This window comes from Dipteris shenzhenensis, chromosome 31 (genome assembly GCF_047967505.1).
Source record: "Dipteris shenzhenensis isolate YYH24624 ecotype China chromosome 31, Dip_SZ_1.0, whole genome shotgun sequence".
Taxonomy (NCBI): domain Eukaryota; kingdom Viridiplantae; phylum Streptophyta; class Polypodiopsida; order Gleicheniales; family Dipteridaceae; genus Dipteris; species Dipteris shenzhenensis.
Window position 1 is genome coordinate 15,788,145 of NC_141626.1, and position 16,986 is coordinate 15,805,130.

Consider the following 16,986-nt stretch of genomic DNA (forward strand, 5'->3'; position numbering starts at 1 on the left):
CCCCCAAAATTTCATAAGATGCAAACAAAAATTGACTAGCATAATGAGCTTTGTGTGTATTTTCTTTTCCCTATCCTCAAAAATCTCAAATATTTTATCATACCAAGTCTTCAATGCCCTAATATATTTGTTGTTTCTCCTAATGCTATAAATTAAGTCATGTGGAGGAATCCAAGTGGTGGTGAGATGCAAGGTTGTACAAGCTACTCCAAGGCAAACTCCTTGATTTGTTGTCAAGCATTTGTGAGTGATGACCTCTAGGTTAACCAAGTCAAAATGGTTGATACCCTCTCCTAGAAGTACATACTATGGAAGGGGAACTTGCTAAGTAGGTTCTAGATATGGGCAACAAAATTTTCTCTAGGGTCATTGCTAGTCATCATCTTTCCTATCTAGCTTGCATCTAAAGTAGCCTTGCTTATGTTTCCCTCTTGCATCATGGCCCAGTTGAGGTACCCAAATCCTATAGTTGCATTGTCCTAGATTGGGGATCTATGGTCGCTAGGACTAGTGGGTTCTCCTACAAATCCATCCCCTATGTGGTCCCGATGCACCACAACTGTCTTAATACCTTATAAAGGCACAAAGACAATGCCTGGGCTTAATCCTCTGGAAGTGAGATTTGTGTTCTATGATTTCTTCTCGGCTTCTGCTACAATTCTCCTTTCTTAAGTTGCCACCTCCTCTGAGTCCATTGCATGTATGACGGTGTCCTTGGGATCTTGTGACATCTCCTTTGATGTTTTTAGTATGGCAGTGCGCTTTTCTTGGTTAGTGGCTTCATCAATTTTTTGCTCTATGTTTTGGGATGTCTCTGTCACTACTCCTTCTTTAGTGTCCTCTTTGTCTTGCGTTTCTTCTCTACTTGCGCGTGGTTCAAGGAAAACCTATCCATATGTATCTCCCTTTTCAGACTCATCCCAAGAACCTTTATTGTTTGTCTCCAAACCTTCCTTCTCAACATCAATAGTGCTAGAGACTTCTCCCTCACCTTTGTTGGCTCCAATTGTTACACTTACATCTCTAGTCTAAGCCACTTTTGGATAAGTTGGCAAGGTTTGGGTATGAGGAGGGGAAGAATGGGGCTTAGTGTTTATAGAGGTGGTATTCTAAGAGGCCAGTGAGATTGACTGGAAGGGTTATCTAAAGAAGAGTATACCTAGTAAGTGGAAGGTGTTGACCTTGGGGACTCAAGGATAGGAGTTAGAGTTTGCCTTTGGATGTGAGTTGTAGTAGATCAAGTTTTGCAAAGAACTGGGTAGAGAAGGAGTTGAAGCCCTAGAAAGAGACTCCAAAATGGCTACCTCTAGATCCTCTGTAGTTGAACTCTATGTTGAGAATGGTGTAAATTGCACCACAAGGTTGTGGGACTAACCCTAACCCTAACCTAAGGGGTCCATGTATATATTCCTAGTTCCTTGGAATACAAGTTCCTATGCAGTTAGTCTATTCTTGTGCACTCCTCTCTCTCTAGCTCTCATCTCCACTTTATCATGGTATTAGAGCTAAGGTTCTTTGTGTGACAGAGTTTTTAAGAGAGAGCACAAGCCCTTGCTTCATCAAGGCAACGAGCCCTCCTTCATGAGGCATCTTCATCTCCACAAGCCCTTGCTCCCTCAAGGTGACAAGCCTTCCTTCATGAGGCATCATCTCTCACCTAGCTCTTCTTGTAGATCCCCTTCTTGCCTCCATTTTGGTTGAAAAAGCTTAGGAATCCACTTCTTGGAGCTTGAGATATAGTCTCTTGAGTGATTATGTTCATTATGAGGTTCAGTTCATGTGATTTGAGAGGTTTGAGAGAGAGTTTCAAAATCTCTTTGTGAGAGAAAGCTTCTTGCTCTTCCTCAATGATCTTCGATTTTGAGTTCTCCTGGTTTTTTGGTTTTTGTCTGTATATAGAAGAGGATGTACAACTCTACAACAAGCTCTGTAGCCCAAATGTGAGCTTATATTTACACAAAAAGTAGCAACAATGCTACAACTCAGACAAATAGGTTCACCAAAGCTAAGCGGCTAGGTCCAACAAAACTACAACGACATAGGATTCAATTCAGACTCACAACAACGCTATATATGAACAAAGCAAGCATGCAATCTAGTTGCAAGTACCCTACTCATGCCACCCATCCTTTGCGCATGAGGCTATTGGACTGGTAGATTGTATTGTTGAGGTACAGGATATCCATCAACACAATCAGCTGGATATGACCCCTCATGCTAAATAATGGAGTTTGCCATGGCCGACAAGTTGATGGAGAAAATCGTTATTAGATAATCAAGCACAACACTGTCTCCAATGCGAGCAGAGAGAAATAGAGAACCCCTTATGCACCCACATCGCCCTTTCACTAGGTAGTTCAAGACTTGCGCCTCATGAGCTCAGGGGATCAATAATCATTATGAAGGAAGCTCTGACAAAATTGTTGTAGAAGGCTCGATGTTGGTTATAGATCTTGACAATCGGCAGCATTATCAATAAGCATTATGAAGGAAGCTCTGACAAAATTGTTGTAGAAGGCTCGATGTTGGTTATAGATCTTGACAATCAGTAGCGTTAGGATCCTGCAAAACCCATTCAGGCACAGGGATGCACCAATATCAACAAGGCAACTAATGACAAGAAAGTGTGTGATATCGACACCTCCAACATCCAGAGCTTCAACAGACTTCAACCTTGTAGTGGGTCTCGACGGTGACTCACATGTCATGGGGATGTTGAAGATATGCCGATGGAGCCTCCACTCTGAGCTACTCCTTGTGGGAGCAATACATAGCACGAGTCGTCCGCAAATGTCACTCGAGCAATTTTGGATTGTTGCAATGTGTCTCCACGCGAGAAAGAGGGAAGGGGAAAGGGGAGAGGAGAGGGAAGAAGGGAAGGAGAGGGAGAAGGGAAGAAGAAGAAGAAGGGAAGAGGAGAATGAAGGGGGATGGAGTGGCAGACACAAGGGCACTACAATGGAAACAAGGAAACACCCAAAAGACCCTTGGAAGAGAAGAGGGAGCTTGTATTCAAACTTGTGCAAACAACAATGAAGACCAAAGTCAACACTTTGTCCTTTTATACAAGTCACCTTTTGAAGGGAAGTCCAACCCTTTTCCTTTTTAGCACTCTCCTCTTTACAACCAAAGGCTCTTGGGCCCATAGGGTGCTAAGGCATATTACTATTCTTTCCATCTCTCCCTACTGGTGGAAATAGCACTTGTGTTAACCATATTAAAGTGCTTGGGACAAACCTGGCATTAGGATGTGGTCCTAACCAGTTTCCAAATAGCGCTTGTGTTAGCCTCGCGCCTCCTAGGCTTAGGTGATTTGGGGCTCGAACTCCTGAGTGCCCTCATGCCTTAAACCATTTGTGGTTCAAATCCCACACCTGAGGCTCAAAACCTGGAGTGGGGAGGCTTAACTTCCGCAAGACACTCCACGGCAACCTTGCACGTAGCCTGGAATCTTTTCCTTCGGAATAGTTGGGGATCAAACTCCCTGAGTTTGAGTTGTTCTCCTTTCATGGCTATTTTCATTAGCGTGGCTATTCCCATGGATGTTGAGCCTACCAATGAGATATGTGCACAACATTTCTCAAAGCGATAAATTAAGTCCAATCTTAAGGACATTAATGGAAACCCTAAAGCTTAAGCAGGATTCATAAGACCAAAATTCATAATAAGTTTGTATATATTAACAAGATTATATTACAAAAAGGAGGTGTTTCATCAATACAAGAAAGTTCATCTCAGTAAGAAATGCTCTACTCAAGTGGTGAGCTACTCAACTTTTCTAAGTATGATCTTCAAATCAATTCATTGCCTAAAGTTACAAAAACTCCCGAAAGATAAATTCCATAGTCTGATTGACTTGTGAGTGCAATTCATATACAATCCACACAAAAACTTTATCGCTATGGGAATCAAGCACGGATCTCATGTAGATTGAATCGGTCAAATTGCCGAGCAACTAAGGTCTTGTAACGTACCACCCAATCGCCCACCACTTTGGAGATAGTTAGGAACAAGAATGGAATAAGCTGGAGATGGGACATAGCAATTGGTGGAACTAAAGGGTGAAGACCAGGATGGAGCCAGAGGTCGAGTAGGAGGGTTGAGTAGGAGACAAGTGTAGAGTAGCGTGAAGTCGACGAGGGTGGTGGAGACAATGAGAGTGGAGCTGTGTCAAGTCAACGAGGTTGCATGGCACTTAAATGTGCGAGTGCCCACTGAGCCACCTTGATGAGCAATTGGCTATTTTGATCAAATTATAGTCGATAAGTAGCTAGCTGCCTACTAACGGGAACTATAATAAATTATTCCCAGAAATCTCTTGTATAAAAGAAATAATGGGGAAACTCAATCAATCATGAAAACTACCATGGTATTGAGCGTGTTAGCCAGCAAGGGCAATATCTTCACCTACTAGGTCCAACCACTTGTTATACACACCTAGCACATGTCTCTAGATAACACACAACCAGAACTCATTGTGGACAATAGCGCAACAATTTCCTTCCCACAAACCACGAGAATTGAGTGAGACAAGTGCAGGCTACATTTGGACAAGTGTATTTGCAAATAAGGTGGAAACAAGAACAACATAATAGGATCATGATGGTGATCACTTATCTGTATTTAAAACCAAATGGATCTAAAACATGATACGGGGGGGTCACTCAAAAAACATGTAACATAGTACGTTAGTGCACAAAGGGGTATTTTTTTAAGTGCACAGAGGGGTATTTTTTTAATAGGGGGACTCACATGCCATGTACATGCATGAGGGAATTTATAAAATAGAAAAATAATGTAATTTATATGTGGAGATTAATGGAGGTGTGTTTAAATTTCAAGGTTAAAAAATGTATCCATGCAAGAGGGGGTTTATCAATTATATGAGAAAATGTAAAAATGCAAGATTAGGGGTATTATTAATATATTATTGCTTGTACATGCTATATGGGGTTTATGAAGAGTGAACCTTCTGGGAACATGATAGAACAATTTCAAGACTAAGGGCATTGGGCAATAAACCAGATGAGGATTGAACCACTTTGACACTACACTAATGTGTGTGCTTAGCTCTTGGAATGTGAGCATGAAAACATAGTTGAGCACAATTAAAAAGTGGTCACAATGGAGTTACAAAGCTTGTAGGTGAGCACCCAAGAACGAGATAAAGAAGAGCTTAGAGAGATGATGATGATGAGAAGTGATAGTGTCCAACTAGAACACTATGAGTTTTTATAACAAACTAATGGCAGATAAATAAGCTCAATGGGAGTACTCCACAAAGAATGTTATGTGTTTTTGTCTTTGTAAAATCACCTCTAGTCACGATATGATGTAGGCCATGTGATATGTGTTTGCCTCCATGGTACCTCTTGTAGACATGAGAAACTAGGTCTAGCTAGAGGAGATTTCATTAAACAATACAATACTTTGAAGTAGCAATTCTTAACTAAGTGGAGAAACAAAATACTACTTCATAGAGTCGAATTGGGAGATGAAAACAAAACTTTCCACTAAATAAATGCATGGAGAGAGCATCTGAACACTTGGAGATTGCATTTATAAAGGATCAAGTTAAATTGATAACATTCCTCATACGATTGAATCTCTTCTAGATTGTCATTTCTCAATAACAAGCCTCATATAAAAGAAACATTTTAACACATGGGATGGAAGGCAAATATGAACTTGAATCACAACAAAAGGGCATAAGCCAATGTCATTGTCAACTCGACGAGCATTCATCATCCACATAATGGAACGAACCCGTGTCCTCGGACACATGTCCTTTCCTTCGAGCTTTTATCAAATTTATCTCTCTCCTCCATTTCCCTTGCCATTTCTTTAGCATAGCATGGAAGTTCACTACAAAGACAACACAAACCAAAAAACAAATGCATTGTCTGCAAGTCGTGATTCCAGCTTGTAATTTAAAACATGAAGCAACATCTGATCCATGATATTCTCCGATTCCCAATAGAGTTTCAATTATCCATACATGCCATATTCAACAAACACAAAACACCAATAACCAAAAGCCCCAAAAGGTCCAATTGCATATAGACTACGAACCAAATGCAAAGGCACAAAAAGTAGAAGTTAATAGCGTCTCACTATGAGTCATATGGGCTCCCAATGGGTGCAACCGCATACTCATCTGCATCTTGCCCCTCCTCTTCAATGGCATGATCCTAAATTCTATTTGCAACAACATTCTTCACAAGATACTCCATAGTGGTTGTAATAATAGACGCATCACTATCGAAGGAGGAGCAAGGGGACCCTCTAGCCAAGCACGCTCTCATGAGCAGTGCCACGCCACACCCACACAACAGGTTGAGAATAGCTTGGACAAAAAATGCAAACCTCTCCAACACTCCCCGTACTACTCGTGGTGGCAAAGACGGTCTAATCATGGTCCTGATCACTAGCATGTACAGATTCCAAGAGTCAAATGTGGGCTGAATTTTCAACCTCTAGAATAGAGGTTTACTCTCTGTGTAGAACAAGGATGGCCTATGGCTCACCCATCTGTACAAAACAAGGAAGGAAGTCCGCATCTACAACGAAAATAGAATATATTAGAATCATTTGTCGCTCATGTAAATTCAATGAGAGCAAGCTGTATGGACACAACCCACCATGATATCCATGCCATCCTACTGTTGGAATCCATAAGATAGTTTATTTAGCAAGAATACCCAACACGCGACCTCCAAGCCCTAGACGTGAATGTAGAGTTCCATCCATGCAATGCAAGGACCTACATCAACAGTTGGAATTTTTATATTACGTTCACATGACACATGCAAGAAAAAATGAAGAACCTACATATGAAATCATGCAACATGACCAAATTCAAAGGAATGAGATTCAGTTGCTCACCCGCCAATGGACATACAAGGGCCAGCCACCCATCATCTCCCAGTGTGGTTGCAACCACCATGGCTATACCATATCTCAAATGGTTCTCCTTCTCCGTGATTTTGCTCCATGGCGGGATCCCCAACTCCCCCTCCAACTCAAATCTAGTTGGCAATTAAAAAAACCCGAATTGGGCTGCCCACTTGACATTCTTTCCGAGTCTCATGTAGGGCATGTCTTTCCTTGCCACTTTTAAGAAAAACTCGTGTGCTTGTGTATAAGCATCATTTTTCTTTGATGCAATGAAGTCCATGCGCATGGAGACATAGTCTCCAATCACGCAAGCACACAACAAGGTATACCCACCATAGCCAATAATTTTAGCCATGGGAGAAGGAGGATAGTAAACAAATGTACTCTGCTCTTTAATAGCAATCCCCATCTCTATATTTTCAATCAACAAAAAACAACGAATTGATTTAGTCCACACCACTATTGGACTAAGATGCTTTGAAAATGAAAAATAGAAAATATGTAGGAGTGCTCACCATGCTCTGTTTTCTTTTGTCCTCCCTTGGACTCTCTTCCTTCTTATTTGCACCCCAATTTGCATTCTTTTTCTTATCCTTTTGCTCTCTTTTTAGCTTGTAGCAATCCTTTTTCATGTGGCCCTTCTTGCCACAGTGGTAACACTCAATGTTCCGTGCCTTGGATTTGCTACAAGACTTTCCTCTTTCTTGGGACTTTCCCCTGAACTGTGATCTGCCCCTTTGCACATTTAAGGCTGCATTCTGTTTGTTGCCATCCATAGACTTCCGTCTAATCTCCTCGACCAACAAACTACCCACAACATCATCAAACTTCAGTACTCCACCAGGTGCAGAGTTACTGAGACGGCTTTACGGAAGGTATTCCATGAGGATGGCAATGAACATAAGAGAAATATTGCCTTAGTCTCCACATCAAAATTCATCTTCTGAGCTTGAAGCTGGCTAAAAATAATATTGAATTCCTTCAAGTGAGAAGCAATGGAGACCCCTTCAAAGCTTCATCTACAGCTCAAACAACCTCTTCATGAGGAAAACTTTATTGGAGGCAGTTTCCTTCTCATAAGTGGCACATAATTTCTTCCACAAATCTTTTGTAGTCTGCTCATTTACTACTGTGAATTAAACTGATTCTGCAAGATGAAGTCTAATAGTAGACTTTGCTAATGCATCCAACTTATTCCAATCATCCTCGGACATATCTGCAGGCTTACATGGCTTAGACTGCAACCAAAGTGATCTGCAAGAAATCACGGCCCTATGGCAATGACCGCTAGTGAAAATAGAACCTAGGATGTCTCAAAACATGGGCGTCACTGCATAATCGAACTCAGCAAGACAATCTGTAAATATCTCTCTTCTACCACAACTCCAAAATCTCATCCAAGGATGGAGTAAGAGCATGTCAATCCTTGCATTTACTTGCAAAAATGAACCTTAGGAAACTTAACCTTAGCCAAAATGCCACATGGCAATCAATGAGAAGGTCTTGGAAACTTTGAGAAATTTCCTTCAAAGAGACGACATAAAAACACAAAGAATCACAACTCCCTCGATTCTTCACGGAATGGCAAGCAACTTTGTAGACATATGTTTTAGGCAGTCCCGGATCCAACAGGACAGACAGCTCTGTAAATGGAGGCCCAGATGTTGAGTTTCCACTCACACAGGAAATGACGGAATGAAGACGTTGGAGTAGACAGAGCTTCACTATAGCTTCATAACTTCACGGAATCGGAAGTAGCTTCTCAGGTAGAAGTTTTGGAAACTCTGAATCCACTAGGAGTGTCTGAACTGCAAATGGTGGCCTGGATATGGAGATCCAACACACGAAGTCTGCGCAGGACATGAAATTAAATTTCGTCACTTTTTGCAGGAGCTGTAACTTTTCATTGAAAACTCGGATGACAGAGATGTTAAAACGAAAAATGAAGTACTCAAAGTCTTCTACACCTTTGCTTTAGATCTCAGGGTGATGAGCTTTAGCTTCTAGAGAAAGATATCTTCATCAGAAGACTCTTATGTCTAAAATAGATTGTCTTTTTGCCTCCAAAACCACCTGTTGGCTTGTAAAAATCCACTCAGAGAACTTTCCAAAGGTTTCTACAAGGTCTTTGCACATCAGGATGTAGGTAAAGACACCCAATGGAGCTTCTCCTTTCTCCCACAGAGCTGTAGTACTAGACTTCGGGCTCAGCTAGAACACCTGTGCTCTAATACTAGTTGAGGGATCTCAACAAAGGAAGCGGAATGGAGGAAGGTGAGAGAGAGCGAGCCAGAAGAGAGAGTCACAAGTTTTTGGTGGGTGCAGAACACCCTAATCTTCTATGTCATCCATATGTATATATGTGTTTGAGTATTGTACATAACCGGGGTTAAGGTACAGTGGCCTTTAACCCCCACACCCTCATGTCCTTTTGAGGAAACATGGCCCTTGCCATTGCATTCCCATTACAAGTTAACACATGTGCTATAGTCTAGGATGGAAAACAGACTATTGTCCATAGAAAGAGGATGGATCCATTCCCATCATATGTCCCCTCATGTGCTAAGACACTTAGAGCAAAAAAGGAGCCCATACACGTTGAGAAGACGACTGTTTGTAGAGCCATGGTGAAGGAGGAACCCTTTGTCTTGGAGTTATATATAAGCATGCAAGAGTCCTTGATAAAGAGTCTCATTGGTTTCTATAATCATTATAAGGAGTCTCTAGGTTTTTATAGTATGCTTATTGGCATGTCCAAGTTGTATTGGATTTGCTATGAGCATGGTGGGAATCTGAAGTGGTGAATAAGCTATGCTACACAGAGTAAAACAATTGTTAAGAGGCATTTGATGCTTCGAAAACAACAAATAGCTTCTTGTCAAAAAGAAAAAAGAAAGAAAGAAAACAACAAATAGCTTCAAAAACAAAAAATACAAGTAGGCTTGAAGAGATGAGAGATGAGCACATGAGATGCTTATGATTGCATTCTCGCATGGCGAGGGAGATGCTAGAGGAATTAAGGATTGTAAAATATTAGCACAGTGAGGGAACATTAGATCTTTGAACCCTCTGCGTTGTTATGTCACAGTGGAACTGCTCTATAAGGCTCAATTGAGTTGCAAACAACTTTCAATACCAACAAAAAAATGCGCTCACCCTATAATTGTGGCTAACTTGATTTGGATATGAAGCATAAAGGCAGGAAAGAAATACGAGAATGCCACAATTGAAGCCAAGGGCGCGGGTGTTGTATTTCCCAAGAGTAAGGGGGCTTATACACCAGAGGCTTCCCTGCTTGTCAAGCCAAAACTATAGGGACGAGTTGCCACATGCCAAAAGGTAATTGCTTTACTAATAATCACATTGCTTGGACAAGCATGGGTAGGCAAGGCCAGTTGCCCAAGCATATGGGCAGGCAAGACCTTTACAATGAAAATTAATGGCAATGCGGGAGGTGGGGCTTGAACTTGACGATTTGTGAGTTGACCATTTTTGCAATAACCAGTGTAAACGAACGTTAACAATTGAAATAGAAAAGAAATGAAATAAAAAATGAGAGGAATACTAACCTCTCTAGAACGTATTGTTCCCTGTGCCCATCAACTCAGGTGAACCCTCCCTTGAAGCATCCAAACTATGACGCTCAGCTGTAGCTGACTCTCCAGTACACTCATGCTCAGCCATCACAAAATACAAGAAGATCAACACCACAGATGCCAACACAACTGCAACGTTTGAATGAGATTAGTTTATAACAAAGTAGGCCCAACAGAAGCAGACAAAGCTACATGCAACAGGTCCGTGACACCCATCTCCAACCCACGCTTTGAACAGACTAACAAAAGCACGAACCACTTTGCCCATGGACTAAACAGCCCAAGAAAAGGAGAAACCACTTGCGCGGAAGACGAAATGGAAATTGGAAGCAAGAAGATTGCTCGCACGCACAAGTGGATGCCAAAAATGCTCACACACACACACACGTGGACCAATCAACAAATCCACCTAAAAACAATTCTAATAACCTTCACAAAGGCCTACATAGGGAAAGGCCAAAAAAGGACCCCAATTGTGAGGGAAACCCCTTTTGGACAAGGTGGAGGATTGGGCGACCGGGAGAGCCGGTAGCAATGTGTGGCGGAGGAAGGGGACCCTATCCAGACAACCGGCGAGTGACCGGCGGGGGCGGGTGAGGGTAAGGGGAGGACACGTGGAAGGCAGGCAGTAATTTAAAGATGAAGGGGATTTATTTTTAAAAAAAGTGCATGGGAAAAGGCGTTCAAAAAAAAAAAACGGGTAAATAATAGCGAGAAAACCAAAAAAAAAAATTTGGGGATATAATTTTATCGTCGTCTTCATGATCTATATCTTCTTCATCTTCTTCGTTCTGTGTGAGCTGAGCTTTGAAGCTTTGAAGCTTTTCTGTCCGCCATAGCCAGATTTTGCCCTAGCTCTCCATCTTCTCTTCACAGTTTTGCTTCCCCTTGCCCTTCCTCCTCTTCACAGATTCACGCACCTCAATTTCCTGCTCCCCACGTACCTTTTCGTAGCTCCATGATCGACCCCTTCCCCAATTCGTTCCCCTCCCCCCTCCCTTCTCGCATTCCCTTCCCCTAGAACCCCCCCCCCCCCCCCCCCCTTCCGGTGGCATCCATGGATGCTGCCCGCTTGCAGAGCCCCTCCTTGGCCTCACTCGCACCCGCTTGCTGTAGCTCCTGCTGCTGCAATGCGCCCTCCGCTCACGCGCACTGCCAGATACTTCCCAACGCCCCTTGGCGTCGGAATTCGATTGGACTCGCGGCTCAGCTTCAAAGAGGCGCGTTCCACGGCAAACGTAGAACGATACTGCGCCGAAGAAGCGTCGTCGAGGCTTCCCTTGCGGATGATGTAGCCGTTGTGGCTATGGCGGCTGTTGTAGCTACGGTGCTACCAATGTGCTGGCATTATCTGAGCAAGGCTCGGTCTGAGCAAACAAATGCATCAGCTTCATCTTCGCCAGTATCGAGTAGCGTGACCACTACAGTAGAAGCTGCCGAACGACGCTCGTCTACCATTGTAAGCGATGCAACTCCCACAACATCTTCGAGGCTCCCATTGAGGGATATAGTAAACTGTGTCTCGCCTGTGGCGGAGGTGCAGGCGCACGCTTCTGCCTCAAGAAGCAAGGACGCAGGTATTGAAACAGGGTGCTCGAGCCCGAGTTGTACAGGAATTGCGCTTATTGAAAACGAAACAAGTTGCGCTGGTAGCGGAGGAGACTTGGTAGCTTCATCGTCCAGTCCCCATCAACGCCTGTCGGAATTGGAAGTCGAAGACAAGGAACACAGAACCGTGGATCCAGATTTCGAAATTCCGTTGGGCTATTCAGAAGTTAGTGCTCACTGGCCCTGGAACTTGTACAATCGAAATTTGCCTTGAATCAATTACTAATTATATATTTTTGTCTCTTTGTAGCGAAATTTGCCGTATTTCCCTGAATGCTGCCAGTGTGTCTGTAGCTTGCAGGTGTTGTTCTGGACGTGAGCGTAAATATTCGGAATACAATCGAGTCGCTCAAGGACGAATACAGTCCAACTGTTGCTGCAATTCAGAGGGTGGACAGCGCGAATGGAGTACGGACCACAGATATGGGTACTAGTTGCCACAGGACAATGGAGTCAGATAAGAAAGAAATCGAACTGGACTCTTCGCCCCATGAAAAAGAATCCAGGATCAATGGCGTAAGTGTGATTGGGGAATCTCAACTGGGTAATGTTGCTGTACCAGAGAGAGCGAAGGAAGATTTGCAAACTTCACAACCTTCTAGCAATGGTTCTTTAAGTGCTTCGTTAGATAAGAGATCCTCTTTAGACCTCCGATCCTCACCTCTCGACGTGGAAGATCATGAAGGAAATGGTAGCTTCAGGGACCAAACTGCCCTGCTTGGCCATGCATCACTGCAACGAGATGGAACGGAAACGAGCCTCTCTTCATTGCATGACCTTGACGAGAGAACAAATGGGTCTTCCGTTTTTTCTGCTGACACAGTGGTAGAGCAGGATAGCTCTAAGATTGGAAATGCACTCTCGGCTGAAGGCGTGCATGAAGCGCGTGTTGGACAGAATGGCTCGCTGTTATCTACCACATTATCCACAAGTGCCTCAACTCCAAGTATACGGAAAAGCTTGAAGAGGGGCAGGAGACAAGGAACTGTTTCCCATCTGGCAGATTTGTGGGAAGAGTTCCTCACGGTAAAGGATGGCTCGGTGTCTAAAGTCTGGAATTTCCAAGCCTACGAGACTCTCTATCAACAGCTTTTGCGTGCTGACAGGTATGTAAAACAGCCGTGTTTTGCAGCTTCATTTGCATGATGTATGTGTTGACTTGTCGCAAGTAGCTTGGTGTTGGCAGGTATGTAAAACAGCCGTGTTTTGCAGCTTCATTTGCATGATGTATGTGTTGACTTGTCGCAAGTAGCTTGGTGCTCTTGCATGGTTTGGTACTTGCTCCGGCAATGCCAAAGCTCACAGATCAAATGGATAATTAAAGGTCTGAAGGGTTGCTGAGAACCAGCGCATGGGGGAAATCATAAGAAAACAGTGGGCTGTGGTATGCCCAATATTTGGTTCTTAGAAAGGATAGATGACATGCAGTAAATTGTCTAAATTAATGAGTTTGAACATACCTCATAATGCTCCTCTTTTGACTCGAGCCAAAAATTAGCTGATAATTAGCTGTTCATGAGAGCTCGAGGTCTATCACAGGTCTTAGAAATAAGCAAATCGCTCCTGTATGCACTTCTGTTGGTTGACAGTGATGTGCGAAATCATTTACAGGTAGCTCTGCAAATTTTGTACAGAGGTTCATCGACATGGTCAATGTGCCATTGCTGAAGTTTTAAGTTGGTGTTGTATGGTAATATAGTATTGATTGTAAACAAGTCCACCCTCCAGGGGTCTGGACCACTAATTGCTAAGATGAACTGCTCCAAAGTGTTTTGCTTGGCAAAAGCGATCGCCAAGGAGGGCCAACTGCCCTGCGTGTTGAACTCTAGATTGTTAAAGTCTCCAACAACAATCCAAGAGTCAACATTTCTATAAGTCGCTCCCCCAGAAAGTCAGGTGCTACTATTGACAAGCAGGGGTGTAAACGTTTAGGATCCCCAGCCTGGAGTCTCCCATCTGTAGGCTGATCCAGACCACACGCCCTCCAACTAAACCTCCATGATCAAACACATCCGGGGCCAGCCCCTAGGAACTGAAATCTAAACCCCTCTGCTCCTACCCACTGTAGGGGACCACACCTCAGGGCCTCTCCTTGGGAGGAGACCGTGCCAATGTTTGATGTTTGCTCCTGAAAATCATGTGCTCTTGAATCAAGAGGATATGGATAGATTGTCCCACCATAGCCCTATGCAACTCCTAGTGAAGTATCACCTGTTGTGGCTGCCACTGTGCATGATCAGGAAGTCCGTGCACTTTCCAACTCACCATGATCCAGCTCATGGGGGAGGGGGGTTGGCGAATAAGGCTGTCCAGTGCGTGGAAGCTTGTATAACAACTCTGGACTTTTGAGTTTTCGGATGAGGTTGGATGGTGCGTAGTCCCTGTTTGTGCGGCACATCAAAGGGATGACAGGTTCAATGCCTAGACACCTTTAGTGCCCACTGCATCAAAAAGGAGGTCTACACACCTAGCTGACTGGCGCTTTAGCTCAAAGGCGACTGTGTAACCTACTTGAGCTGCTCCTGCATCCCTAAGTGGAGCACCACGGCTGCAAGGCCCAGGCCTCGCTTGTCAGGAGAGAGAGCCAACTGGAAAGTCCATGTGTGATCAACACCTCCTTCCCCTCCTACCTCAGCCACTCCTCCATGAAGGAGGATCCACTACTACTCCCCTGTGGCACTGAAGCTGAAGCCACGAGACGGACTTCCAACTGCTGCAATCCTTTTTGGGGCTGCAAGATCAGGACTAACACCTCTAGTGGAAGTGGGTAGTTGTCTAGAATGTCTAGATAATTCCAGGACTCTAGCCGCCTAAAACTATGGAAGGGGCCCCAGCTGCCAGAACGCCCATGGAAGGGGCTGTCCTTGACGAGGCTTGTAGTCCGAGGTAAAGGGGAAGGTTCTTCCGCACCTGCTTTGAGGGAGTCACGCCCTGACCCTATGAGGAAGAAGGCTGGGATTGGGACCGTGAAGCTGCACTGTGGCCGGGGGGCTTGAGAAGAGGCGGACGTTAGACATTGAGCGACTAACAATACAGATGAAGAGGGGGGTGGGAGAAGCGGCGGCTCTGCGGGAAGGGATGTGAAGGAAGAGGCTGCGATGACAACAAGAGGGCGGGGGGGGGGGCTTGAAGAAGAAGTGGGGGGGATGGGAGGGAGACAGGTAGTGAGCATGATCTCGGGCCTCACTGCAGTGGCAACGGAGGGGGGGAGGAGGAGGTGGGGACTTAGAGAAGAGCGGGTGGGTGGGGAAGGAGGAGGGGGAGGTAGGGGATAAAGGGGTGAGTGGCACGGATGGGGGGGGGGGTAGGAAGGGCGCCTCCCTTGATCCTATACCAAGAGTGGACTTAAGAACCAGTCGGGAGCCCTATGGAGCGGTTGGGAGAACTGGGTCTACCGGAAAATCGAAGAAGACATCGCCTCAAGTGTCTGAGGTCACCTTGAGGGGGCTCCCTCGGCCTGCTTCTCCTATGGCATGGGGGCTGTGAGGCTCCCACCCCCGCCAGTTGACAGCAACATGCCCGGCATCTACAATTCTTCCTGGCGCTTACCCAGTTTTCGCCGACCCACCATAATCCCAGTCCCATTGCAAGCCTCAGCCTAAGGAGTCTAGGGTCACATGCTGCTGTCTATCGGAGTGCAAAGGTGTGGCTAAATGGCCCTCCTCTTCCTGCCGGGCACACAGGGCAACGGCGCTACTTGTACTACATGCTTTCGCAAGGTGGACCATCTAACGGAGAGAGCCCCCATCCTCCAAGGACTTGAGGAAGATCTCCTCATGTAGAGACTTCAGGCACTCGGCTATCACCTTGAGCCGAGGGACCCCGTCATCTGCCGAAATCAAAGTTTCCATGGGCAGAGACTCTAGCACAATGATAGAAGACAAAATGGAGTGGTACTCCTTTTGAAGGACCGAGAACCTAAGTGTCACTAGAAAGCATGGCACATGGTGTGTCTTTTTTTTTTTTTCAAAGAAAGGAACCTTCTATTAATGCTTGAAAGATTTCATACAAGACAACAGCCCCGAAGGTGCCGAGTATGAAAAAACCGGAAAAGGCTGAAAGAAAAACCGGCCTGTTCCAGAGAAGCCCAGCTCACTGCCTAGGGGATCTCTGGAACTGGGGCTAACAGCCAAGTGGGGGGACTATACAGCCAGCGAATCCCTTGCGGAGTGAAGATGTAGAAAACACCTGCAGGCCAAGCCTTGCAGAAACAAGCACGCCTCTCAATAGTTGCCTTGGAGCGTGGAGTCCCACGCTCCTAGGTGGACTGTAGCGTGTAAATGATATCTTGCCAGATGGCAACCAAGGTAGCCGAGGGTGGAACTGAGTGCTCTCCCATCACAAAACTGCAGCGAGCCACCCAAATGTTCCAAGCTGTGATGCTGGCTACCATTTCCCAAACACTGTCTTCCCTAGAAGGAGGAGGAGCTAGGGTGTCAGGGGGGCTGCCTCATGGAGTGCAATTCTCTGAATGCTCTGACCCTGTATCCGGTAGGCTGGGGAGATCTCATCAATCTGAAACGCGTGTCCTCCCTCTATCAACCAAGACACCATCCCCCATGTGTAGTCTCTGTGAAGACTTTGCGTACGTGTCATGATCCTGAGGGCTCTCATCCAGATCCTCCCTGTGCTACGACAACTCCATAGGCAGTGTGGGATAGTCTCCAGGACACCATCTGAGCAGCAATGGCACTGCCCTCCACTCGCATCTGCTCCAACTACGGGCAAATGGGCAAGCCTTCGTGGGCTGCCAGCCAGAAGAAGTATGAAATCTTCCTCGGCCGCAAGCTGGACCACAACTGCGTCCAAATCCGCGCACGTCTGGAGGGCCCAAAAGTGTGTGTGCTCCACCTTTGCCTCCATCGGCAATCTGATAACTCCTATC

The 16,986-nt window shown here is 45.0% G+C and overlaps 1 protein-coding gene across 1 annotated transcript in view; it reads left to right on the top strand.

Moving 5' to 3' along the window:
- Window positions 1-11,267: 11,267 nt before the first annotated feature.
- Window positions 11,268-16,986, top strand: part of MRL1 (Pentatricopeptide repeat (PPR) superfamily protein) — a 97,242-nt gene continuing 91,523 nt past the window's right edge. The window contains exons 1-2 of the mRNA XM_087402314.1: window positions 11,268-12,267; window positions 12,396-13,207. Of these exons, the coding sequence (XP_087258440.1) occupies window positions 11,551-12,267; window positions 12,396-13,207 (1,529 nt within the window). The 5' untranslated portion in view covers window positions 11,268-11,550. The remainder of the gene's footprint in view (window positions 12,268-12,395; window positions 13,208-16,986) is intronic.